Source organism: Cucumis melo, chromosome 6 (assembly GCF_025177605.1).
Source record: "Cucumis melo cultivar AY chromosome 6, USDA_Cmelo_AY_1.0, whole genome shotgun sequence".
Taxonomy (NCBI): domain Eukaryota; kingdom Viridiplantae; phylum Streptophyta; class Magnoliopsida; order Cucurbitales; family Cucurbitaceae; genus Cucumis; species Cucumis melo.
Genome location: NC_066862.1, coordinates 26,350,231 through 26,377,756, shown reverse-complemented (window position 1 = coordinate 26,377,756; position 27,526 = coordinate 26,350,231). Strand labels below are relative to the sequence as shown.

The 27,526-nt window shown below is 35.6% G+C and overlaps 1 protein-coding gene across 5 annotated transcripts; it reads left to right on the top strand.

The window, feature by feature from the left end:
• The first annotated feature begins 904 nt into the window (after window positions 1–904).
• LOC103500138 (uncharacterized) lies at window positions 905–25,802 on the top strand. 5 transcript variants are annotated; one of them, XM_017047235.2, is made up of 17 exons: window positions 911–1,111; window positions 1,241–1,520; window positions 1,627–1,710; window positions 2,412–2,552; window positions 2,626–2,711; window positions 3,882–3,975; window positions 8,762–8,839; window positions 9,147–9,213; window positions 18,797–18,882; window positions 19,750–19,800; window positions 20,137–20,184; window positions 21,601–21,721; window positions 21,817–21,997; window positions 23,387–23,524; window positions 23,614–23,726; window positions 25,135–25,206; window positions 25,288–25,802. In XM_017047235.2, the coding sequence occupies exons 2-17, from the start codon at window positions 1,356–1,358 to the stop codon at window positions 25,395–25,397; spliced, it is 1,635 nt and encodes a 544-aa protein (XP_016902724.2). In that variant the 5' UTR covers window positions 911–1,111; window positions 1,241–1,355; the 3' UTR covers window positions 25,398–25,802. The 5 variants fall into 5 exon arrangements, 3 of the variants coding, with proteins under 3 accessions (XP_016902724.2, XP_016902723.2, XP_008461566.2); XM_017047234.2 differs by having other exon boundaries at window positions 911–1,520; XM_008463344.3 differs by having other exon boundaries at window positions 916–1,520; window positions 2,641–2,711.
• Window positions 25,803–27,526: the final 1,724 nt, after the last annotated feature.

Here is a 27,526-nt window from a genome sequence, read left to right as displayed (position 1 = left end):
ATGTTACTGTTAAACTTGAACCATGTGTAAAGTGTCAAGTTAATAAAAAGAGAACACTACTACAAAAAAGGGTTTTAATGACACTATTAATTAAGACATTATGTTTATTCTGCTGCTTATTATTTGTACTTACCACTTAGTAATAAACTATGAACTTCTTTGTTGTGACACGAGTACTAAGCGATGGAGTAAGTTTAGAGGTTACAGATCGCTGCATTAAGTCTCTAAGGTTCAAGGTGAAGGCCTTACAATTAAAGCAAGTTGAGGTAAGTTGTTATGCTTACTAGGCGCTCATCGGGTCTTCTTGCGACGAGATACACGATGAGTGTCTAGGCGACACGTCCCCCATCTGGTTGCAGAAAGTGGCATTTGGGACGGGACGTGACATGAAGATTTAATTTATAAAAGGCATGTAAAAAATAGTCCTAACAGAACACTAGTAAGTTTTGTTGAAAATTTTACACTTACTAAAGTTCGCTTAAAATACCAAAATTCTCTCAAATTGATGGCATATTGGATCACACCATCCTGTTCTAAGGTTAGAGATTAGTCGAAAAAACTCTCATGGTGGTCTACATCTTGTTTGTGATTAGAATCAACAACAAATCAAAGGGAATTTTGGACTAAAAAGGTTGGAATTCTTACTCTCGATTTCCCCCAATGTCAAAACATGTTTAATCCTTAAAATTGAAAGCATTTAAAGTGTTATAACTCAGTCCGCTTTTGCTAGCATTTCCTTCACTCACGTGTTGCTAAATCAATTACCATAAATGTGGGCAACTCACACATTGGCTACAACACACTAGCCTAGGCGAATTCATACTTAACACTGTGACATGTCCTTCTCTCACATGTGCACGTTAAATTTGTCACGAAAACAACATTAATGGTTTGAATCCCACGTTAGAAAAACCAAATTCATCATGCTCATCCTAATTTTAATTTAATCTTACGTTTCTTGATGTTGATGAGCATCCTAAGTTGAAAAATCAAAGAGACTCGTATTTCTGTAGGCTTTTTTCAATTGATTTTGATATATAAGCCGATGTTATTTATATCTGAGACCAGGAAAAGGATTTGAGACCCCGATTGAAATTGGCGGATCAACAAGGTAGCACCATCTTGAGCATTCAGTCATCATGCTCATACTAATTTTGACTTAATTTGAGATTCGTACAAATTTTCCGAAATTCATAATATTAGTGGTATAAATATAAATTTCGCAATCGTCCTCATCCAGTCGCGCGAAATCCACCGTTGTATTTTGAATTGCACGCCGAAATTCCGCCGGCGGCGATGGTGACGGCGACGACAGATTGAAAGTACAGCTGAACTCCAAATGAGGAGGAAGGATTATGACGATTTTCAGTTTTCGTCGTGTGGCAACTCTTTGTGTTCTAACAGCGGGAACTGGCCTTGCGTTCCAAGCCTCCAACTCAAATTCCAATTCTCTCGATGTTGAGGAGAAATTTAGGACCACTATTCACGGTTTCCGTCGTTCCTCCCGCGCCATTTCCACAGTCTGATGTTCTTCTATATATACATCCCATTTCTTCTCTTTACCTTTGTTCATGTTCTTTTTATTCCTTGAAACTTTTCCCAACTGTTGCTTCACTCGAATGACAGATTTCGCTCATCGTTCTTGATTATAAGTACTCTTTGTATGGGGTGGTAGCGAACTCTGAGGAATACCGTCTTAAATTGTCTGAGGTTCGTGCCCATTTACTTAGCTTCTAGTTTTAGGCTTAAGCCTTTGAACTGTTGATTTCGGTAGTAGAAATTGTACGATAATAGACGCATTCTTTCTCTTCTTGCGGCGCGTGTGTTTTTTTTTTGGATCTTCAATCATATTATTGTCTATTGCTGATGGAAATTCTCGTGCTTCTTTTCGTTCAAATAGGCTTTCTTTGTGTTTATTTTCTTGCCCATCTTTAAATGGTCTTCGTTGCATCATTTATATCTCAGTAGGTTTTCTTTAGACGATCCACCTATTGTTTACATATGCTGGATTCTGGTAACTTAAACGTTTGGCTGGTTTTATGAACCGTGTACACATAATGTGGTTTTCATACCTTTTTTTCACATACTTGATGAAAGGGGAAGCCAAGGTATCCTTAACCCGCTTTATGAGTTGGGACTAATCTGATACTGGATGGATGTAGGACTAATTACATATGTATTTTGGGTTGGCTTTTATGTCAACAAGACCGATTGGAAGCTTTGATAACATGAAGTTTTTACATTTATGATGAAGTATGTGTAATTAATAATTCTTGAAAGTTAATCTCAGGCTTTAAGAATGCCCATCTTCTTCTCGTGCCAAGTCTGACAACAAGGAGTTACAATTAACTCTTTTCTAATGAAGATGCTGTTTTAGTTGTTTCTGATTTTCATGAAATTACCCTGCCTAGGTTCATCTACGCTCTGCAAAGAGACTTTTAAAGCTATGTCAAGTTAACAAAGGGTTTTACGTTAAAGCTGGTCAGTTTGCAGCTTCATTGCGGCAGACACCAAATGAATACTCGTCCATTCTCTCTTCACTGCAAGATCAGGTCTGCTTTAAGTATCTTGAGATTTTTAGTTTTGTAAGCATGAAACTTTTCATTCTTGTTTAATTTTGTGTAGTCGTTAACACCTCAGGCCGTTCCTTGTCCATTCAAAGATATAAAAGACGTGATAATCAGCAACCTTGGTTCAGATATATCAACAATGTAAGTATAAATATGTATCTTGCGTACTATGCACTTTCTACTTGCACAACATTTTTCTTTTTGGACTTTTGTTCTTATACTATCAGATTTTTGCACCAGCCAATAATCTCCATAGCGAGTCTATATGCTTCAATTTGTGCTTATTTAAGCATGCAAATGCTCATTTTAAGTTCATTTCTAGGACCAAAATGGTGAAAGATCATGGATCAAATGAGATTTTTACCTAATACAATTATAAATATTAAATATTACAATTACGTCCAGCCTTAAGTTCAGACCCCTGCCAATTCTATATCAAAGGCTTTGGGCTAGGAATGGAGTGTTTTCTCAAATATCTTCAAAACTTGCATTTTAGTTATTTAGTAACTTACGAGTTACGACAATTAATTTTTCACAATAAATGAATTCTATTAGTTTTATTTCTTTAATTTATAAATTTGTTTGGTAGGGTAATACAATTAATTATAAAATAGTCTCTAATAATCAAAGAGAATATTACGCCAACCTTTAGACTTCAGACTTCTACATATGTACAAAAGGTTTAAAATATCCTGACATGCAAAAAACTTGTATGTTAGCGTCATAATAAGTCCTAAAGTCTTTTCAAATTCAAGGGAATTGTTCACTGGTTTTGATCTACATTTGAAAACTTTTCATACTTAAAAAGACTTGCAACCTATAGTGAGGTTGTTATTCTTCATTTGAAAATAATATTAAGTTCATCAAGTTAGATAAATTATTCAGAGAAGTCATTTCTCATACTGAGTTTGATTTCTAATGTCATTACAAGCAATTGGAATTAGAATGTGAAGTGAGATTGATCTTATTGCTCTCGTAATTTTTGAATTACTTATGTAATATTTGTAGGTAAACAATCAATAAGGAAACTGACTAACTGCAGAAAGAAAAAGAAGTTGGAGCTCTGATATGTTATGGAACTAAAGAATGCTGGTTAAATGAGTAGCATATGTCTTAGGTTGGTTTTTAACTTATCTCATGCTAAAATTATGTCTTTGGTGCATCAGGATTTTCGAATTTACATTGATAGATTCTTTCTTTTTTGTTTTTCTTTTGGCGTTTTCCCTTAACTATCTTCATGCAAAGTACTAGCTACAGTCCACGTAGTTAGAAATTGTTTTGTTCCATAATTTGGACTTCGTTTGATTCCAGGTTTCTCTCACTTGATGAACAACCTATTGCTGCTGCGTCAATTGCTCAGGTGCACCGTGCCATACTTAAAAGTAATCAGGAAGTGGCTATCAAGGTTTGTCAATTTGGACAGTATCATGTATTTTATTGTGCATGGAAGCCGAGAAACCTCTAGTAAAAATGAATGCATAGAAGGCCTTTATTTGTGTAGGAGAAATTATTAAAAGTCCTGGTATGAGTTGAAGCAAAGTCTGAATTTTGTTTAAAAATTTATCTTTATGAAACAATACAATGACGAAAAGTAGTACTTATCCTTCGTGAGTATATTTGATTCGTTTAGAATTTCATCACATCTTTAGATGCCCACCTTATAATATGAGGTCAAAAAGCTAATTCCTAGTCACATGATACAATCTTTTTAATTCAATTTATTTTTTGAGAAAGAACTAGATTTTCCCTTGGCATCAGTCCAACTTAACAGGTTGAAGAATTGAACACACAATTGTATATTTCGGGTTTGATGATATTTCTTTGTTAGTATCCCAATTACAAGAAAGAATAATATAACTGTATTGCAATGTCAAAAGAGAAATTACTATAATTATAGCCTTTGGGCTACTCTTTTCATAATACATTTGCAGTCTGGCGTTCCAAAACTAGGCCTCCTCCCTCTACTTCTCAACTAGCTCTACTTATAACCACCATATCCTAATAGAACTACCTAGTAATTATAATTCTATCACTAATAATACTCCTAATATAACCCCATTGATATTCTAACGTTCTTGAACATAGCACATATATCTAGAGCACGTGCTTAAAAGACAATGAATAGACCATTATGTTCAATCACCTTAATTAATGTGGAGAAAAGACCAAATTGGAAGATATGATGGACCAGATGTCTTGACAAAAGAAATGGAGGTATGTGGACCTATTTAGTGAGAATGAGTTTTAAAATTGATTTGAGATGTCAGAGAAGTGGAAAATAAGGAGCTCTGTTTCAGTCTATTATTAGTTTGATTTGAACGTTAAAGAATTAATGAAGCAAGGAAACCACACAAATGAAGGTTGACATTAATCTTTTCAAAGCACTATGGAGCTCGAAAGGAATTGAATCTCCCTTGAAGCTCATGGAAAATCAGGAGGAATGTTGGGATGAAAGTTAACTTTCTGCTATTGAAGTTTTGAAGAGGGCTACTTGCTATCAGTCAAATGCAGATCATTGTGCATTAAGTTGTGTTGGGTAACCATTATTTATGGACCAACCGATTACAGAGAGAGGAAAGTCATTTGGCTGGAGCTTCTTCCCCTCGTTAGTTTAGTGCAGAAGCTTGATGTTTGGGAGGAGTTTTTGATCTGATCGAATCAGAAGGAGAGTGCTTCCTAGAAGGTAGAATGTCGTGCGACACGAGAAAGTTCAATAATTTCATTGAAGAACCAAAAATCATTCAAGTTCCTTTACTGAATGGGAAGTTTACACGGTCAAGAGAAGGAAGGGTAGTTTCGAGATCATTGCTTGACAGATTTTTCATTCCTTTTGACTGGGACAAGGCTTTTGCAAACACACGAGTAACTTGGCAAATTTTATGAAGTTCTTCAGAACATTTTGTTCAAATGAGTTTAAGCTGCCAAATGTCGGAATAAACTCTTTCACACCTTTCAACAGTGAAATGCTGTCAAGGAACTTTGGGTGGAACTGTGGTTTGAAAGAAATCATTGGGCTTTTTACAATAAAATCTCCTTTTGGTCTGACGGATATGAGATTGCTTGGTTGAATGCCTCTTCGTGGTGGCTTTCTAAGTAAGCAGTCTAAAGATTTCTCTTTGCAAGATATCCTACTAATTGGCAGGCGTCATCTTTCCGCCTTGACTATTGATTCAGTTTCAGCCACGTCCTCTGATGCTTCTTCCATTTATAGCTTCTTCCTTGGTTCACTGTGTCTTTATTCCTAGTCTCTTAGAATTTGTTTCTATGTTTCCTTTTGAGATGTGTCGGCTGTGTTAGCATTCACTTGAACGGTAATTATTGTTTGGTCCCCTCCTTTGTTTGAATATGATATGGGTGTTAAGGGAGTGTCAACCTAGTTGAGATTCCTGGGTGCAACTTCTGATCCTTTTTGGTTTTGTTTTGTTTGCTCATTGTATAATCCTCTTATACCATGAACTTTTGTCTCATTGTTTATTAATAAATGAGGCTGTCAACTGTCTCCTTTTTATAAAAATCGGTTTATGAATTGCATTTTTTTTATTATTTTGTGGGATTTTACGGGATGAACCAAAAGTTGAATTACTATGCCTAACTGCGTAGATCCCACAAAGGGTGTTGGTCAATTAAGATAGCAGGACAGTGGTCATGGAAGTTGAAATCCATTAAGAAGTGTGTAATAACAACTCACTTGTTGAATCAACTAGCCCTGAAAATGGATGGTGCTGAATTTGCGACCTATACCTGGCCGTCGTGGCAAGAGCCAGGCCCTGATGAGTAGGAGGGCGCAGTGGTCGTTGCAAAACCTTGGGCATGAGCTTGGACGGAGCTATCGTCGGTGCAGACCTTGGTGGTAGTAACAAATATTCAAATCTTGTGGCTTTTTGGTGTTAGGAGACTCATTATACTTGCATTTCATACATTTATTGTGTGTTATCGTGCGTTATCTGGCTGTCGGGGCAAGAGCCAGGCCCTGATGAGTAGGAGGGCGCAGTGGTCGCTGCAAAACCTTGGGCATGAGCTTGGATGGAGCTACTGTTGTTGCAGATCTTGGTGGTAGTAGCAAATATTCAAATCTTGTGGCTTTTTGGTGTTAGGAGACTCATTATACTTGCACTTTATACATTTATTGTGTGTTATCATGCATTTTCTTCGTCTCACTTTATTTGTTTATCGGGCGTTGCGTTATCATGCATTTTCTTCGTCTCACTTTATTTGTTTATCGGGCGTTGCGTTATCATGCATTTTCTTCATCTCATTCTTTCTACTAGTATTTAACATCGAAAAAGCTACTTTTGGTCTTAGAAGTTTGAGTTTGGTAGCAATTTTTTGTGATTTTGTCTTTGAGTTTTCAAACTTGATATTTGAACTAATGAGGTAACTTTGGGTGGAATTTTGGTCCCTACCACTAGTTTATTGTTAGTTACTAACTTAAACTTGATGTGAGTCAATGACACTATTGTTTAATACACTGATTCTTCTCTCTCATTTTCTTCTTCCTCTATCTTCCCAACCTTCTCCCTCCTCTGTCCATGGTTGCCACCACCACCATATTTTCCTCTCTTTTCTTCTTCTCCTTTTTGCCTTGTACTTCTTTCTCCCTTCCTACATTTGTTTGTTTGTTTTTTTAATGTGAGAGATCCTCCGTCATTTCAGAAAGGAGGATCTTTCCACTTTTAATTTTCGAAGTGGGTCCTTTCTTTCTTTCTTTTTTTCCCTTAGTAATAATAATAAATTTTGGAAGGGAAAAAGGAGGAGGAATGGGGAAAAAAAATAAGTGGAAAAAAGAAAAAAAGAGATGAAAAGGGCGGTAATGTTCCTCCATGGATGGAGGAGTTGAAAGATTGGGAGGGGGTAGAGAGAAGAGAGAGCAAGGAAAAGACGTGGGAGAAAGAAAGAACAAAAAGTATTGAAGTTTATTTTTTGCTCTCTTTTTAAAACGAAACAAACTTTTCATTGATATAAGAGAAAATCATTTGGTTGCCTTTGGTGATGTTTTCTGGACTCTTTTGGGGCGAATGAAATGGGGGCATCTTCCGCTATGCAACCAGTACCTTGATTGCTTTTTTGATTCTGTTCTTACTCAAGCTTTTAATTGGTGCAATTCTGAACCACATATAAATTCTTATGCTCTTTCCTTTTTCCTCTCCCATTTGAGAGATTTCATGTAATCATCTCTTTATTTTTCAATGCAATTTTTCTTTTTTAAAAAATTGATATAAGAGAAATTTTCACAAATAGAAAAAATGTCAAACTATTTACAAAAAAAAAAAAAAAAAAAAAAATACTGATAAACTATGATAGACTTGTATCAACCTTTATCAATGATAAACTTTTAATAGTTTGTATCACCGATAGTATTAATGATAGACTTCTATCAATACATTTTGAATGACTTCTATCAACCTCTATCTATGATAAACATCTATTAGTCTCTATCAATGAGACTTCTATGAGTCTCTATCACAGATAAACTTCTATCCGTATCTATTAATGATAGACTTGTATTAGTTTGTATCATTGATAAACGTCGATAGACTCCTACGGACCTTTATCAGCGTCTATCTGGACTGTAAGGAATGTAGAAAAGTTTGCTATAACTTGTAAATAGTTTGACCTATTTTTCTATATTTGAAAACCCTTCTTGATATAATGAAACAGACTTTTTTTTCTTTTTAAATATTTTTTAAAAATAAAAATAGGACATTATATCAGTTTTATGTTGATAATGGAAAACTGATGGCAAGGGACCAAGATGCTACTAAACTCAAACCTTGGGGGCTAAATTATTAAATTGTTGTGTTTGAAAACTCCGGGATCAAAATTCCACAAAAGGGTTAAATTGTTAAGTTGTTGAGTTTGAAAACTTTGGGATCAAAGTTCCACCAAACTCAGATCTTGATATATTTGCATCTTATCTTTTTAATTTTTTCCTACCGAAAAATGTGTTTTTATTTTTGTTTGATATGATCCTATAAGGAAAATCTCACTATTTTTTGGCTTTCAAGCTTAGAATTTGGAGAGTTATTGTGCTTCAATCCACTTCACGCTATAAAAGTTGTGGTTGGCCCCTTTTTTCTTACACATCCATGTAGTCGATTGTTCAATATATTGGGTTTTGAATGTATAGAATAAAAAATGACATGTAGTAAAATGAGATTTCTATTTATTATTATTACTTTTTTGAAGGATAGGTGCAGTACCCAGGATTGATGCAACATGTGAAAATAGACACAACGGTCATGTCTTTCCTATCGAGAACAATCTCATGGGTGAGCTCTAGTGTTTAAAGTTTCTCTTAAGGTTATATATAATGTATAGTTTTTTACATCTTGCCTGGCCATTTATAATAAACAAAATTTTGGTTATTTCTTTTTCTTCTTTTCTCTTTTACGGAAGAAGGTTCCAAAATATTTTGGAAAACGTTGTCAAGCCAACTAATCAGTCCTAGTTTCTATAACTTATTTGGCTCTTTAAGCAATGTAATATTATCTCATCCTTTAACTTTTCATCTCTCCGTGCATTTCTTTTTAAGATTATTTTCTTTAAAAACTGCCCGGATGTTTTCTTTTCATTCAGCTATTCCCAGACTATAGGTTTGAGTGGCTGGCATCAGAATTTGAAAAGACAATTCTTTTGGAGTTGGGTAAGTTTTCAGTACTTCTATGGTTTATTAAGAGGTTTTTCCATGGTGTATTTTATTTATTAGGTTATAGTTACAAGTTTTGTCCCGGAACTCTTATGATTGTATTTATTTAGTCCTTATGCTTTGAAACATTTCCAATAGGTGCTTAAATTGTCTACATGGTATCTATCAAGTCCATGTAATTTAAGTGGTTTCTAACAAGGCATTGATCTTTTTAGTTTTATGTCTGATCGGTTCTATAGATTTTCTACTGAAAATCCTTTTTATTATTTTTACAAGGGGTGTGGCCCTAATATACAATGATAACTGCCAAATGCAAAGACATTCAACGGCAAATTGCAAATAAGGAAATAAATATTACAGATAAATAATATACACAAATTGCAATACATAACATTCCAAAGAGGTTAGGTGAAGACTTCATACTCAACAGGTTCCTATCATTAGTTTATCAATTGAATACTTATTTGGTATGCTCGTGATATTATTTTCAGGCTGGCAAGTTTAAGCTTTTCATGGTGCAAAGATTAAACCAATGCTATAAGTGATGGAGACTTATCAAACACAATATTGAAAACTTAAGACTTCATTACAATCTTGTTACATTATAGAGACGAAAAACATACTCATATTAGTCCTAGTCCAACTCCAAGGGCCCATTATCACTTTGGTTAAATCACAAACTGGTCCCTATGGATCTATGGTTTGAGTGAAGTTTCAATCTGATCCCAATGGTTAAAAAGTTTCATGTAGCGTCTTTGGTCTGGGCTTAGTTTTGCTTATGATTTGCGTTTAGTTTTATTGTAGTCAGGTTTTAATTTGGTCACCATGACTTGGTCCAACTTCAACAATTGTTCTATCTTTACCTCATCGATAAATATTTTTCACTTGGGAGTTTTCTACTTGGGTAGGTGTTTTAGCTGACTTACTGTTTAAGGATGATGAGTAAAAAAACAAATGAAAATAGGTGTATCTTTCTATTGAGTTAATCACAATCGACGTATGACTCGTTGGATTTAACCAAAATATAGGGACCAAATTTATAATTTTACTATAAACGTTTTAGGGACCATTGGCATTAATTGTGAATATTTAGAAAACTTCTGTTGGGATTAACTGGTGGTTTTTTTAAGACAACAGAAAAAGGAAAAAAAATTAGGATGTTGGGTTATTGAAAAATGGGGAAAAAACTGAACAAGACTTTTGTTAATATTATCATTTGTTAGAATTAGTGGGCTTGTGTGTTGAAAGCCTAAGGGTTTTTTTGTACTTTATGTAACTCTAATTATTATTTTTTTTAATCTTAGGCTCCTGTTGCTTATTAATCTTCCCCCTTTGTCTTTTTTGTGATATGACAAAATAATAACAAAACTCTACACCGTGGTTTTTCTTCCTGTACTAGGCTTCCACATAAACTAGTGTGTTATTTTATGTAATTGCTTTCAATATGGTATTAGAGAAGGATGACGACGAAACCCTAGACACCAATATCGATGAAACCCAAATAGAGGAGAACCTCACAGACACCGTCGGAATCAGGTCGTTGCCGTTGCGATGGACAATCTGTTCTGCCGGCTTTAGATTGTGCCGGTCAGTGTACGTTCACCACCACATGCGCCATCGACTGTTTCTACCGTTCAAACCCAATTGCAATAGATCGATTTGCACGCGCTGATGCATCCAATCTTCACTCGCCGCCTAGCCTTGCCTAGACACCGTCGCAGACGCAACTGCACCCAACCCTTCCTTAGCGCACGCTTTTGTTGCCCAGCCGTCGCCCTTGGTCTAGCCGCAAACGCTAATACACCTCACAACCAACTAGCCACAACCCCTAGTACATCCAACAATTCCAGCCGCAAACTACCTAATTGAAAACCAGCCAACCACAAACCAAAACCACACTTTACTCCACTACTCGATCAGACAATACATCTCACTAGAAACTATATTCAATTATCAATCTGGTGTAGGTAACCCTTATGCGCAATCATCATTTGTGGTTGGTGAATCCTCGGCTCAGTCCAAACCTCGTGTGCAGGATCTCTCAGGGTACCACCCAACAACAACTAGACATGCTTTGATAGCAAATCGCAGCGGTTGAGGCGACGTTAGGAACTCCATCCAACACTCCCAGTCCTGGTCTTCATACAACCTTACCAATGTAATTCGAGAATTTGGTAACCTGTTCTCTACTTTGTCCTCTACTTATGTGTCTAATTCAATGGCATAGTCCGCTTGAATTTTTACAGGGGAGAAACTGAATGGCCATAACTATTTCTTGTTGTCCCAATCTGTTAAAATGATCCTTGAGAGGTGTAAGAAGTTTGGTTTTTTGACAGGAGAGATACCACGTCCTTACCCAAGAGATCCCTTGGAACGGTATTGGAAAGGGGAGTATTCTCTAACTCGGGTCATGTTAATCAACAGTATGGAGCCATAGATTGGCAATCCCTTGCTATATGCTGTAACTGCTAAGAATTTTTGAGACACTGCTCGAAAACTATATTCAAAGTGCTAGAATGTCTCTCGCCTCTACACATTGTGAAAGCAAGTACAAGAATGCAAACAGGGGACTTTGGATGTAACATCCTATTTTAATAGGTTTTCTCTCATTTGGCAGGAAATGGATCTTTGTAGAGAAATTGCTTGGAACTGTCCTGATGATGACGTACAATACTCTAGAATTGAAGATGTTGACAGAATATATGAATGACTTCCTTGCTGGGCTCAATTCAAAGTTTGATATAGTTCGTGAGCGTATATTGAGCTAGAGACCTACTCCTTCCGTGATGGAGGTTTGTTCTGAAGTCTAACTTCAGGAGGACTGTACAAGCATATGAATATTCTGACTAGCCCAGCCACTGATTCCGTTGCCTTCATAGCGAGGTCCTATACTTATGATAGTGAAAAGCACAATGGAAAACCGGTCCCTATCTGTGAGCATTGAAATAAACAGTGACATATCAAGGAACAATGTTGGAAATTACATGGTTGTTCCCTAGGAGGTAAGAAACGTCCTCCGGTTGATCAACAAAATATAGGACGAGCTTACGTAAGTGAGTCTGCTGGAACTTCTCATGCATCTGGTCGCACTGTAAACAGAACGATCCTAGTTTGACCATACTAGGAGCTCTTGCCAAGTCAGGCATGCCTCAATCTTTTTGTTTTATGAGTGTTGATGGGAAGAACCCTAGGATTCTGGATTTAGGTGCTACAGATCATCTAACAGGTTCATCTAAGAATTTTGTCTCATATTTTTTGTTTGCGAGTAATGAAAAAATTAGAATTGTAGATGACTCCTTAGTTCCCATTGCTGGGAAAGGGCAAATTTTTCATATTGTGCTGTATGTGCCTAAAATTTCTTATAATTTGCTGTCTAGAAGCAAGATTACTTGTGAGTTGAACTGTTAGCAACCTTCTTATCTGATTCTATTTCTTTTAAGGACTTGAGCACTGAGAGGATGATTGCATTTGCTCGGCACAGTAGGGACTCTACATCCTTGACAATGATACTTCCGCTAGTAGCACTTCTAGGACTAGTTTTTTTTATCTTTGTACTTTACTGCTTTTGAAAAAGACTGTATGTTGTGGCATTTCTGTTTATGCCACCAAAAATTTCAATATATGGAACATTTTTTCCCATCTTTTCTCTCATGTTGATATTTCTACCTTATCTTGTGATGTGTATATTCGGGCTAAACGACATTGGGTTTCCTTTCCCTCACAACCATACAAACCAACCCAACCTTTCACTCTCATCCAGTTTGGGGGTCCAAGGTTGCTACTGCCTCTGAGAAACGGCGTGACCTTCATTGATGACCTTACCTGGGTTTTTCTCATTTCCGACAAGTCCTAGGTCGCTTCAATATTTTTAGACTTCTATCACACCGTAGAAATGCAGTTTAATGCAAAAATTGCAATTCTTTAGAGTGACAATGGTCGTGAGTTTTAAAACCATTCCCTTAATGAGTTTTTGTCCTCCAAGGGAATTGTTCACCAAAGCTCCTATGCTTACACTTCTAAAAAAAATGGGGTTGTTGAGAGAAAAAACTGTTATCTTCTGGAAGTAGCTCGTTCCCTTATGTTGTCTACTTCCATTCCCTCCTCCTATCTGTGGGGAGATGTAGTTCTTACTACAACTCATCTTATCAACTGGGTGCCCTCTCGTGTCCTCCATCTCTAGACCCCCTTATAATGTCTCAAGGAGTTTTATCCCTCTACCTGGCTCATTCCTGATGTTTCCCTTCGGGTGTTTGGGTGCACAACCTACGCAACGTTCATAGCCATGGCCCTAATCAGACCAAGTTCACGCTTCGAGCCCATGCATGTGTGTTTGTTTGTTGGGTATCCTCTTCATCAACGGGGCTATAAATGTTTCCATTCTATTTCCCGTAAGTACTTTATCTCCATGGATGTCACATTTTTTGAGGACTGTCATTTTTTCCCCGTTAGCTTGCTTCTTGGTAAGGTTGTCACACCCCCTCTTGGACCTCCTCATCTCGACTCAAGAGACAGTGGGAAGCAAACAAATATTGTTTCCTTCTCAATGATACTTGCTGATCCAACCTCTAACCCTTTAGAAAAATTTGTGTGGGAGCAAAGAACATGACTTTAGAGAAAGAAATAATAAACAACTCAAGTGCAGCTCATTTATTAACAAACTTTGAGATAAGTTTTACATATACTTACAACAAAGACCAGTTTTCTACATCACTAGCACTCCGCACCCACAACTCAGGCTAACTATATTTTAAGCATAAAACACAACCTCAATCATGATCACTTTACAACCTTGCCTATTGAATTGGTCGACTTGACAGCAGTAAGCTTAGCTTAGGGTTGATCATCACCTGGAAAATGAGAAAACATTTTGAAAGAATGAGCTAAAATTGCCCAATGAGTGATGGTTTTCTCAAACATGCTTTTCCACACAGTTACGCTCAAAGCTCAGCTTTGAGCGTATAAATCACTGTAAATTTAACATAATAAAGCTTTAGAAACATTCCAAAAATCCATAATCATTCGGAGGTACATTAAGCTATCACATACCAGCTCCTAACTATATATTCATAATTTTAACCTAGGCCAGTCTAAACTAAACCTTCCCCCATAGGCGCTAATGACTTCATTGATGTAATTGTACTAGACCCCTCTTTAAAACCTTCACATCAGTATTGGAAATCATATGTGCACATTCAAAGGTAATTTCGTATAGTTATGGTATAGCTTCATGAAAAACATTTAAGCTTTCAAACTTCTTGTTTTATAACATATGTTGGTAAAAACAGCTGATAAAACATGTATGTATGAACTCTTTTTAAACTTATGCTTTGCTCATGAGTCATTTAATAGCCAAACATGTTCATAGAAAACTAGTTAAAATATGTTTGCAAATAGCTTTGGTAAATTAAGGTTGAAAATAGACCTTAGAAACCATCAAGTGCATAAATCACTCACAAGCTATCGCTTATGTAGTTTGAAATCCAACTTAGAAATCTTAAGCATTGAACTAAAGCATTTAAATGCAAATCACTTACAAGCTATTGCTTGTGCAACTTGAAATCATGCTTTATAAATAGCTTTTGAAGTAAAGTATCACTCATGACTTGTGGCTCAACCCCTTGGCTTGGAAATAATCCTAACTCCTCTTATTCTGAAACAATCATATTTATCCTTCAATAAGTCCCTTTAATTTAGAAAACATCCGAACTCCAAGCAAAAATTGCCAAAATACTAAACATGTGGGTTGGGCTAATATGCAAGCATGGGCGGTAGGCTTGGCGTGCGCGTGCAGGGCCCTGGGTTGCATGCTAATCTCGCGTGCGCATGGTTGGTTGTGCACTGGGCATGTCTCGCACCTTGTGGCTGCACTTCGCACGCTCATGGTTGCTCAATTCAGCGAGTAGGTTGGCCATGTGAAAACCGAAAATTCACGGGCAAGATCACTGTATGTTGTAGCCTCCCTTCACATTTCGAGAGAAAATGGTTTTATAAAACGTGAGAGAGAAAGAAAAGCTTGGTAAACATCATTTGAATAAAGCATTAAAGACTGTCAGTTGCAAAGAAAACTTAGATTGCAAAGATTACAATAAGGCTTGGTCGGAGATTCAACTAGTGGGTCTCCCCTTAGTACATTTTAAACTTTTTTAGGTTTGACAGACTTGCATATGAAAAGTGCAAAATGTGATTTACAAGGTTAGCAACATCAAAAGGAAAGTAGTAAGCTAAACTAAGTACAAAACATAAAGATAAAGTGGTTTGAGGATGTTTGGGCATGCGGTCATAGGCAAACAACGCCTTGGACAAGCATGCTCATGACACTGCGTGCATGGCATGCTCCTCGGAACCTCAACCCCAAAACTAACCTCCTTACCTTCCTTTGTGTGAAACACCATCCTTGTGCTCGACCCACCTTGTTCAATGCCTAGAAACTGGGTTTCCGTCTAGAATCCTACTTCCCACTTTGGAGGTTAATAACTAAAAATCTACAACTCAAATGAGAAAACTTCCATCTACAAAGTTGCTCAGAATTGTCTTAAATATCTTACCTCCAAATTTCAACTTTAAATTCCAAGTATTGCATTCTATAGCCCTCAGGAACTCAACACCACTCAAATTTGACCGAGAATGACCTTTGGTGCTTTTGTTCAAAAGTTGAACTCCTTCCTCAACTCTTGGCAGCACTATGCTAGAAACCAGACTCATTTTGAGAGATTTTTCAATTGGAATTACTCAAATGGCACGAGTGGTTTGGAAGAACTTCTCCTCCAAAGTTCTCTTGATATAATCTTTGTATGGCTTTCAATTGACACCTCCTACTTGCCACTTTACATCTCCTACTAACTTCTTAACATGACACATAAGTTCCCTTCCACCTCATGCTAAAAATGTCTTGACTTTTGACTTTGCTTTTGCTGCCAACATTAACATCTAGTCTCCCTTCTTCCCATTTCTTTGATCAAGGCTACCATGACACCTTAATTATACACTAAAACAATGATGCTCCGATTGTGTCATTTTAAACCATGACACTAGAGTGTCATTTGTAACTAACACTCTTAATAAAATTTCTTCTTAACTAAGGCAACCGAGTACTTTTAAGAGACTTTTAGAGATCCTAAGGTTTCAAGGTTTACAAAGAGTATTGAGTGAAGAGTCTAACTGAGTGGTTCCTTTAGAGTCTAGCAGTCCTGCTCTTGTTACCTTACCCTTACTTGACACCGATCCTCATAACGTGGTCTTGCCTACAAACCAAGTTCCTTGGATAACTTACTATAGGAGGAATCTCAGAAAGGAAGTTGGGTCCCCTACTGCTTAGTCGGCTCCGATCCAAGATTCTGAACCATCACGAAATCAAGGTTTAGCTAATTCTAGTAATTCGTATGTTGACAGTAAAATGGGTGAGAATGATAGGTCGATATAGTTGTTCTTGTAGACATGGGTTAAAAGGGTAGTGTTGATGAGATTGAGGGTTATGGTAGAAACGATAGGTGATGAGGCTAAACAGGATCATTCAAGTAACCTTGATGAGTATGATCTGTCACTTGACGTACCTATTGCAATAAGGAATGGTACTAGGTCTTGCATGAAGCACTCCATTTGTAACTATGTCTCTTACGAGAATTTACCACCCCAGTTCAGAGCCTTTAAAGCCAGTCTTGACTCCACCACGATACTTAAGAACATCCACATTGCATTAGAGTGCACTGAGTGAAAAACTGCAATCATGGAAGAGATGAGAGCCCTTGAAAAGAACAAGACTTTGAAGCTCTGTGCTCTCCCTAAGGGGCATGAAACTGTGAGATGTAAATGGATGTTTACTTTCAGGTACAAAGTAGATGGAACTTTAGACAGACACAAGGCCGAGTTAGATGCAAAAGGGTTCACTCAGACTTATGGGTTGACTACTCTGAGACTTTTTCTCATGTTGTCAAGTTAAACATTGTTAGAGTCTTGCTGTCTGTTGCTGTGGATAAGGATTGACTCCTATATCAACTAGATGTTAAGAACGCATTCTTGAATGGAGACTTGGAAGAGGAAGTGTATATAAGCCCTCCTCCAAGCTTTGAATCCCAGTTTGACCATCAGGTTTGAAAGCTTCGAAAATCCTTGTATGGGTTGAAACGGTCACCGAGAGTTTGGTTTGACAGGTTTACCACCTTTGTCAAGACCCATGGATATAGTTAGGGGCACTTTGACCACACCATGTTCACGAAAGTCTCCAAGGTTGGGAAATCGCCGTGTTTATTGTCTATATTGATGACATTGTGCTATCTGGGTATTGCTATTGAAATTAACCAACCGAAAAAGAAGATGGGGGATGGGTTTGAGCTTAAAGACTTGGGAAATCTAAAGTAGCCAGATCTAAATAAGGCATCTATGTATCTCAGAGAAAGTACACCATTGATTTGTTGACTGAAACAGGTATGGTGGGATGTCGACATGCTGATACACCTATCGAGTTCAATACTAAACTGGGAAGCTTAGTTGATAAATTTCCAATTGATAAAGAAAAATATCAGCTTCTGGTGGGAAAGTTATCTACTTATCTCACACTAACTGATATCTTCTATGCTGTGAGTCTCGTTAGTTAGTTCATGCAGGCTCCTTACGAGGAACACATTGAGGCAGTAAACAAAATTCTAAGGTATTTGAAAACTACTCATGGTAAAGGGTTGATGTATTGAGGCCTATACTGATTCTAACTGGGCAGGGTCTATAGTTGATAGAAAATCCACATCTGGGTATTGTATTTTTGTGTGGGACAATCTTGTTACTTGGAGGAGTAAGAAGCAAGAGATTGTGACCAGAAGCATTGTTGAAGTTGAGTATAGGACAATCTCGTAAACTTGTGTGTTATTCTTTGTTGTTACTTTCAATATTATTATTATTATTTTTGTAATTATCGGGCAACATCTTAGGTTTTATAGGGTAATCTAGGTAGGAGGTTATGACAACTTTGAAGCTTGTTTGGATGTAACTTCTAAATTTTGTTTCTAAAAACCGTTTTGAAATTTGATTTTATAACTATATTGTTTCTAAGAACAGTTTTGCAATTTTGTAATGCACTTCTTGTGTCAACACACTACTTTTAAAATATAACACAGAACACAGTTGTATGAAGTCTTACCTACCAATGATTATCTTACGTCAAATGTTAGCTTTTAACAAATAGTTTTCTTACGGAACAACTTTTTTGGCATCAATTACAAATAATAATAAAAACTGTTGCTTATGGTTGTCATGTCAGAATGTTCTGCTCTAGAGACTATGATTCCATTGATTAATGCTTGCTTTCTTCTTCAAATATGCTATGGATAAACTTCAAAAGTAAGTTCATGTATAACGACATAGCATTTTCTACAAATAAAGACCTATTAGTTTATTGAAGATTAAATAATCTTGGGGTAAAAGTATACTGCCTCTACCACTTTGGTTAAAGAAGATGAAAGGAAGGCTTGCGAACAGCAAATCAGGCTTTTAATTGATACAACTTATTTGTTTATTTTTTGGGAACTGTTATCAATAGGATATGGCAAAATTATTAGTAAATTAATGATTCTTGTACATTTTGGTTGTGCAGATTTCTTGCAGGAGGCTAGAAATGCTGAGAGAACTGCTGAAAACTTCAAGAACAACAATTTGGTCAAGATTCCTAGAGTGTATTGGGTATGGAAATCGAGGCTCTTATTTGTTATGTATTATTTTCTGCTTACCACTAGTAGAACCTAAAATGTATTGCAATGTAAAAGATAAATAAGTACAAATTAAATCAAGTAATTTGATGAACTGGACCCCTCTTTTTTTCAAACGCTCGAGCCTAAACCAACTGAAACAATGGCTACCTTCATACTTCCAACTCGCTATATTTGTAAAAAACTCTTGTACATAACTCCTTAGCTAAACTACTAACATACCCTCAATATCCTAATGACATTTAAATAGCATTCTTTTTATTGGCTGCCCCTAAAAACTCACATTTTCTTCAAGGTGTGGTCACCCAGAAAAAGAAAAGAAAAGAAAAAAAAACTCAAATTTGCATTCCTATTAGGCTATTGTTCTGGTCTGTATCCAAGTATTCCACCTTCAAAACAATCATAAAAATACCAAGAGACGTGAAAACATACCCAGATATGTTCTATTGAGTAATAAGGATAACCCCCTAAGAGTTCGCTGCATTATAAGCACAAAGGCAATGGATAACAGAAAAAGGATAAATGCCACCAGACTCTTACTGTTTGAGAGAGTTGAGAGTTGGGGATCTCTCCTACAAGTCAAAATTAGCCACAAAAAACTTCGTACCCACTCATTCCTCCAAAGGCCCCTACAAAATCCTCCCGGCCCAAGGTAAATCCTTTACTATATCATACAATAATCGACTGATTCCAACAATAAAAGCATTTGATCTTCATAATATGACAAGTTTGATTCTCTAGGTGCCTGAGATGGTTTTTGCATTTACTTCTTTTGGGTTCTTTGAGATGAGACTAGATGTTTATTCAGCAATGGTAATTTGATAAATTTGAACTCATTTAGGAATTTACAACAAGGCAAGTTCTGACAATGGAATTCTGTGAAGGACATAAGGTATGACTTTTTTGCTTATTGTCTTGTGGCACCGGGGATATAAATCTATCTGGCTATATTTTTTAACAACTCTTTCTACCTCTTTTTATCTGTAATTTTTAAGGTACACCGTATTTCTAATTTCATGCTTCATAATGTGTGATACTAGCATTATCAACTTTTAGTCTAGTACCATGTTGTTGTTTCTTAATTAGTTATAGGGTATGTAATAAAGTAGCTGCTTTTAATTATTTATAATTTTTGGTAATCTTCCTATAAACTAGTATGCATATTTTATACAATTGTAATGTAAGAAGCTTGGCTAACGGTTTGTTAACTGAAGTTGCTTAAATTCAGGTTGATGATATTGAATTCATGAAGCAATCGGGCATAGACCCATCAAAGGTTTGTTTTGCATTTGCATAGTAATAAAATAAGGCCAACTTCAGTCGTCAAAATCATGTTGTTTGGTAACTTTGCTTTGTGGAACCTTTTACCACAGTCATCACAATCATGTCGAGTATGAAATGTATTGTGTAGTTGAGTGGATGGATGTTTATGATATGTGTCGTGAGAGAGATTCAAGGATAAATGGATAACTGAGAAGCCTTGCTAATGCCATGGTGACTGCTGCAAGCCTTAAGATTTTCTATATTCTTGTACTTCAATAGTTATGCATATATGTGTATTCATCTAAGCTGATCTTGTAATGGAGGAGGTTGGCTGAGCTTATCTTGGTAGTAAAAGTAGAAGACAATTACCCCCAGTGTCGTCATGTTCACGTCCACAATTAACACCCTCAAATAGACAAGTATAGCTAGAAGTTCTTCACGTATGTCATTCACCTGAACTCTTCTCTCAATTCCATCTTTACCGTCTGCGCTTTTTGTGGCAAGATCTTCCATTCCACTTGAATATATTCTGATATTCTATTGTGTTCTTGATCGAGTCTGATCTGCAGACTGCAAGTGATATTTGAACTTGTAGTTTCTCCATCGTTGGTCACTCAGCCATGCAAATGATATACACACACGTCATACCTATATCCTCAAACAAACATGAAATGTGATCAATAAATTTTGCTCGTCCATTTCTAATTAGCACATTTGTTCCCTGGTTAATGTGAGAATGGAAAACAAGACCATAAACATAAATGAGAGAGAAAGAGAGAGCTAATGCAAAAAAATACAGTGAACCTTTATAAGGTTTTTTCTATGTGCTTGATGAAAGCGTAACATGAGAGTTTTCTTGTTCACCTCCCGTTAACATGTTCATTTCTTGGTTTATGAAAGAATGCAACCAGGTCTATACACTTGAGAGAGAGAGAGGGAAAGAATGAAAGTCGAAAACTACAAAAAACCAAGTATAAAGGCACTTGGAACCTTTCTCTTGAGTGTGCAAACCCAAGCCCTATATCACTCCACAAAATTCCTACCTCCGCTCACTCACCCTCCTATTTATAAAAAGATTCACCAACTTCTATCTAATTACCCTTATACCCCTTACTAATATCAGACTAATATTCTTATCTGGGTGCCTTACAAAAACCTCTATAAGTTTTTTGTCAATTCATGAAAAAATAAACCATTTAATTTTCTGAGAGTCCTATATTGAAGAAGTAAGATGTCCTTTTTCTTCTTTTTGTGATTTTTGACTCTGTACGTAGAATGTATTATTTTTTAAAAATAATCGGCATTAAGGCACTATAGTTGGCAGAATAGAAAAAAATCAATAAAGGAATTTATTTTTCCAAATTTGTTTTCTGAACACTGTTGGAAAATGTATTTGCATTACTTATCTTCATTTTGGTGTATATGGTAGGTTGCTAAAGCACTTGTTGAAGTATTTGCTGAGATGGTTTTTGTCCATGGTTTCTTGCATGGTGATCCACATCCTGGCAATATATTGGTTTCTCTGGACAATTTAAATGGCTTCACTCTAGGTATCTGCCGTTTGATGATTTGATTTGTTGGAAGTTAGATGTTGAATCTTTCTATCCTATCCTAATACAATCCATTTATGAAACAAATAATGCAGTTCTTCTAGATCATGGAATCTACAAACAGTTGGATGAAGAATTTAGACTGCACTATTGTCAGCTCTGGAAGGCTATGATTACGCTAGATACAAATAAAATTCTTCAACTAGGAGAATGGTTTGGTGTTCCAAAGTACTCCAAATACTTCCCTCTCATTTTCACTGGCAGATCATTTGATAGGTGATTTATTTTACTTTATTATTGATCGATATGAATTCTGAGCACAAGCATTTAGTTTCTATTTGGCATGTTGGAACTATCAATTATGCAAATGTCAAATAGGATATTTTGTGGCTAGTTTGACGAGGTATAATGTAGAGAACTTTAGAACACATATACTTCTAATCTGTAAGATAGTAATGGGGGACTTCATTCATGTCTAATTAATTAAAATTCTGACATACAGAGGAGCATTAGAATAGAATGAACAGTTGCGATGAGTAGTTAACGACCAAGATTTATATTCTTTTGAAACCAGACATTTATTTCACTATTGTTAAGTCCTCATACTAGATAGAAAAGCGGTGAATGTACACACAAGAAAGTGGAGTTGCTGTAAAGATCCTGAAGAGTTGATGAACAAACGAGAGATAACAACGGCCCTTCTAATAGCAATTTATTGAACCTCAGGGCCTCAGGCTTCGTGATCGTTATTTATTTTAACAGCGGATGAATCTGAATTTTTATGGAACTGCAAGTTACTAGGGGCAAAGTAAATTCTTTTGCCCGACTTTAACCATGCATTACAATTGTCATACAATGACGGCATCTCTTTTGTCATATGAATCTGATTTCTGAATGTCACAGTTTGAATAATTTTATTTAGGAAGAAAATTACCTTTTTAACCTCTGAGTTTTCGAAAAAAGGTGTATTTGGCCCCTAAGATGTTGAAATTTACTCTTTTCTGGCCTCTCTGTAATTTTTAAGAATATTAAGGGTATAAAAGTATTTAGGCAAAGAGTTGATTAGGGAAGTTTGGTTATAAATATAGTGAACAGGGATGAAGGGGGTATGAGATATTTCATGGGTAAATTAGGGCTTGAGAAGGATCTCAAGATTGGAAGGATCCAAGTACCTCTAACACTTAGTTTATCTTATATTTTCACTATTTTTATAATTCAATATTATTAAAAGCGGCAAAGAAAGTAGACACTGAGTTATGTGGAAACGTGAGTACCAGGAGAAAAACCACGATTTGACTTTCTTATTGATTTCTCATATTAACAAAAGATACAATTGGGAAATAAATAGACGACATGCTTATGATAAAAAAGGAAAGGAAATTAGGTTAAATCCTTCCTTGAGCCAAACCCACTAATTCTAACAAATATATTTGAGTTTTATCAGGGGTAGGAGGTGAGAAAAAAATGTCATATCAACATTTAAAATAATAATTAGAATACTCGTGGGCTTTTTAAACCCATTTATAAAATTTTGGAGACTAAAATGGTACATTTGAAACTTTAGGGACCAAACATATGTATTGCTGAAAACTTAGGGGGACTCTAAAGGTAATTTTTCCTCTAGTTATTTGTGAAATATAAAGCTAACTTTCACTTCATTTATAGTACATCTGCTCTAGGGATGGGAATGTCCAATGAAGAAAGAAGAAATCTTAAGCAGGAATTGAAGTTGTTAAAGATGGAAGACATATCATCATTCATGGAATCTTTGCCTTCAGACTTTCTCGCAGTACTGCGCACAGAGTAAGAAAAAAGGTGGAATTTATGCTGAGTAATTTATTGACTTGATGGATCTTTGTCTACACAATCTTCATTGTCACCTCTACGCGCAGTGGTTTATTGAGGTCCATCACTAGAAAGTTGGGTGTTCCACAACGACTCAGAATATTAACTTATGCTAAGTTTGCATTGCATGGTTCTTCTCCCAAATTGAATTCTGCTACAGGTAAGAGTATTTCATACAAAATTGAGTTTTGAAAGTCGTGTTTCCTAGGATTAGCAGAAGCAAAACAATTGGGATGCTGACTTAATAGTTGCCTTGATGAGAATTGATTTTGACGTAGGCTGTTATGTGGGATATTTTACTACATATATAGTTTGAGTTTGGTTTCAATTGGTTCTCTCTGCTTTTATAAATCAATTATATTTCCTATATTCTGGTCAGATCTTCCAAAAGCATCGTACTAGATGATAAAGAATTTCTTTAAGTACATAGCATCTGTGTGCTGGGATCTTTGGGTGTCATATTTTGGCCAAATATATTGTTTTTGGGCTCTGCTATTACTCGACTGTTAGATTTTGTTACGTTTCACCACTTTTGATAGATGCACTTGACATAACAACCTTTCATCTACTCTCTGTTAACATTAGCTAAATTTATTCCACTACAAAATAGCCTTAGGCATGAAAGCAAGACGGTGAAAAGCTGGTTCACTCAGTCAGAGAGCACACTAAATATTTACCTAAACCAGTGGAGGTCCTTTAGCCGTAGATCCTCTGTCCATCGTCAAAGCAGATTTTTATTAATTTTTCACAAGGATGTAGGTTGTAGATAGTCCCCCATTCGGCCATCCCCATTTGTTTAGGAACTGAAATCCTTTGTTTATCTAAACACAGAATATCCCAATTGTTTTTTGCAATGCTTTACACAATTCAAATCTTCAGAAAATAAGACCACTTGTTAACCTTGAGAAAGGATTTAACAACCTTATCGAGGAACAAGACCGTTATATACAATATTCAAAACCCCCAAACAATATAGAATCAACCCAAGAAAATAATCTTAAAAGGATTACCTTGATGATCAAGAGCGAAGAAAAACATGTTTCTAAATTCAAGATTTGACTCACTCTAGAAGTTTGAACTCCACCACTTATGACTCTAGCAGGTTCTAAAACACGAAAAATTGCAAAAATGAACACTTAGCTCTCAACAAAGTCAAAGGAAATTCTCAAAATTCATATAAGGGAGGACTCCAACATCTGCTACAAATTCGTTTGTTGAGTTCATATCTTGGATATGAGTGATAAGAACTTGTAGCTTCTTGGCTCTCTTGATCTTATAATATGACGTTGTAGCTTCATGTCAATTGATGTTCCTTGGTTCACACCACTAAATAAAAATATATTTCCTCTCTTTGCCCCATAAGAAATTCTTTAACATCTTGAGGGAATACCTTGTATGAACAGGAATGCTTTGGAAGCTTTACACAAAGCATATAGATTATATTAAGACTTCTAAAATCATAGTAGCTCAATCCATTCTAGAATTACCCTTCTTTCAACTTATAATTATATTTCCATATCATTTTTGTTCCCTATTGAATGATCTTTTTCCTTTTCATGTGAATTTAGATCCTATTGTAAAAGTTGCTTACTTCAGATTGAAGACAAGCTTAAGCTACCTCCATTTGAGACTCTTTCTTGGTAAGATGGCATCTGATTTATCATTTTCTAATGCTTAAATATTTTAATTAATGGAGAATGACTTCACTTCTATTCTTGTAGTTGGAGCTGAGGCGCTATCAAGTTTCCAAAAGTTCATGAATTTTACGTGCTCTTTGTGTAGAAGGTATTATCATGCCATGAAAAGTATGCAGATGCTTTCATTCCCGTAGGGTATTTGAGGTTATTGGCTTTTGGAAGAACATATAATACCTGTTTCTCAACGTAAACCTTACAATGGGAAATCATCAGTTTTCTGGAAGGATGATTTCTCAAGCTATACAGTTTTGTTTTTGTCGTACCAAAAACAAAACAATGTAAAGAACTCTCATAAACAATGTAAAGGACTTAATGTAACCTCAATAGTTCATTCTTTTGTATTATCGAGTGGCCAGATAATGTAAAGCTTCAGACTTTTTTTTTTGGTTGTCGACAGAAGCAAAGATGGTTGAGACATGTTTGAGGATGAAAAATAGATCGCCATCCATGTTTTATGCATCTACCTAAATTTCCTACACAAATTGTTATGACACATGACAATTTTTTTTATTTTTTTTTAGTAAGGATATGTTTTTAAATATTTTTTCCCTATATGATTAAAAGAAATGCAGGAAGATAAGTGCAACATTGAGTTGTACTCATGTATTGCTCTTCTGGATTTGTTTTTAGATTTTCTTTTGTAAATTTGTATGTTCCGTGAAAAAAAATTGCGCATCTTGTTCAAATAAACATTGTAGAAAGAAATTGGTAGAAAAGAGTAATTCACAGAGGACGAACTCTATAAACCCTGCTCATTAGCCTACTTTACTTGTTTACTAGAGGGGGAATAAGCTTCCTCTTTGTAGGCAAGCGATGTCTCCTAGGTAATAAATATTTCTCTACAATCTTTAGATCTTGAATATTTTAGATACATTCTTCATAAATGTTTCATATTTTTAGTTGATGGAGTCGAATGATTGAGCAACTATTGGTTGGACTAATATGTTGTGTTTTTTATAAATATTGTGGTTGTTTTCTCTAATATTGTAAAATGAATCATAATAAAAATAATTAAAACTAAAATGGTTTATCATTGTCTACCACTTATAGTGGTATGTATACAATTTTATCATTTAAAACAATTATATATATATATATATATATATGGTATAATAACAATAATACAAATTTTATAATATAAAACATGTTCATTCGATTTGAAAATGTGTCATCAAACTTTTTATTTATTTATTTGAGATTCAATTTTAATTATGCTAGCCAATGCACTAAAAACATGCTCTATTTTTCATTTATTCTCTTTATTAGATTTTTGTATTTAGATCGCTAGTCAAGTACACTAGCATATCTCTAGAGTGGCACCACCTCCAAGATACTTTCGGGCAGCCTTTGTGGATGTAGATTTTGTTTAGTTGTACATTTATTGTTAAACTTGAGATCTTAATCCCACGTTTACACAATCAATTCATGAGAAATGAAATATTGAATACAATTCATTTTTATTCTATTTAACGGAATTTGTAATGGAAATCAACCATGAGCCTTGCTCTGATTATATCTAAAGGCGTCAATCTTATTTCCATGGGACCTATACCATCTTTTTTTTATTAACTTTACATCATTCCCCCTCTCTCTCTTAGATTCATACTCAAAATCCATAACAAATAAACAAATCAATATCAATAATTAGTATTAGTGTTCAACATCATTAATTAACATCAATAATGAGTATCAATTATACGTATCTATATATCTTTTGGAGACAATTATATTAATTGTATAGAATGGGATAAACAAGATAACTCTTAAACAGTCCCAAGGGATAAGGGTTTGTTCATACCTAATTACCTTGTTAACTAACCTAGACTCCCTAAATAGACACAAGGGGAAAGGGCTAGAACACACCTAAGCTAAAATTAAATCATGTTAAAGACAAATTAACAAATGGTAGATTTTCCAAAATGCCTATCTATCAAACTTACTCTCCTTACAAAGAATAACTCATCTCGAGTTATGTAGTGAGCTTGAATTCATTTGGACAATAGCAAGGGGTAAAATCAGCAAACATTGATTGTGAACTGATGTTTAGAGTCTTTGGTAGGTCAAGTTGGTAGGTATTTTCTCTAACCTTGTTGATAACTCCAAATGATCCAAATTTTTGTTGGACAGTTTGTTGTGAAGGTTTGCTGGAAGTCTTGATTTTCTGAGAAACACCGTATAGTCAGCTTTAATTTTGTAGGATGTGTTTGGTTTTTCTAGGTGGTTTATAACTTCTTGATGTAATAAATGTTTTATTATGTCCACC

What these genes read in the sequence shown, in the direction of transcription:
- LOC103500138 (XM_017047235.2), top strand. Translation starts at nt 1,356, where the DNA reads ATGACGATTTTCAGTTTTCGTCGTGTGGCAACTCTTTGTGTTCTAACA. An exon ending in ATCAGGAAGTGGCTATCAAG is followed by an intron (nt 3,976 to 8,761) that starts GTTTGTCAATTT and finishes TTTGAAGGATAG; the next exon opens with GTGCAGTACCCAGGATTGAT. An exon ending in TTTAAATGGCTTCACTCTAG is followed by an intron (nt 21,722 to 21,816) that starts GTATCTGCCGTT and finishes CAAATAATGCAG; the next exon opens with TTCTTCTAGATCATGGAATC.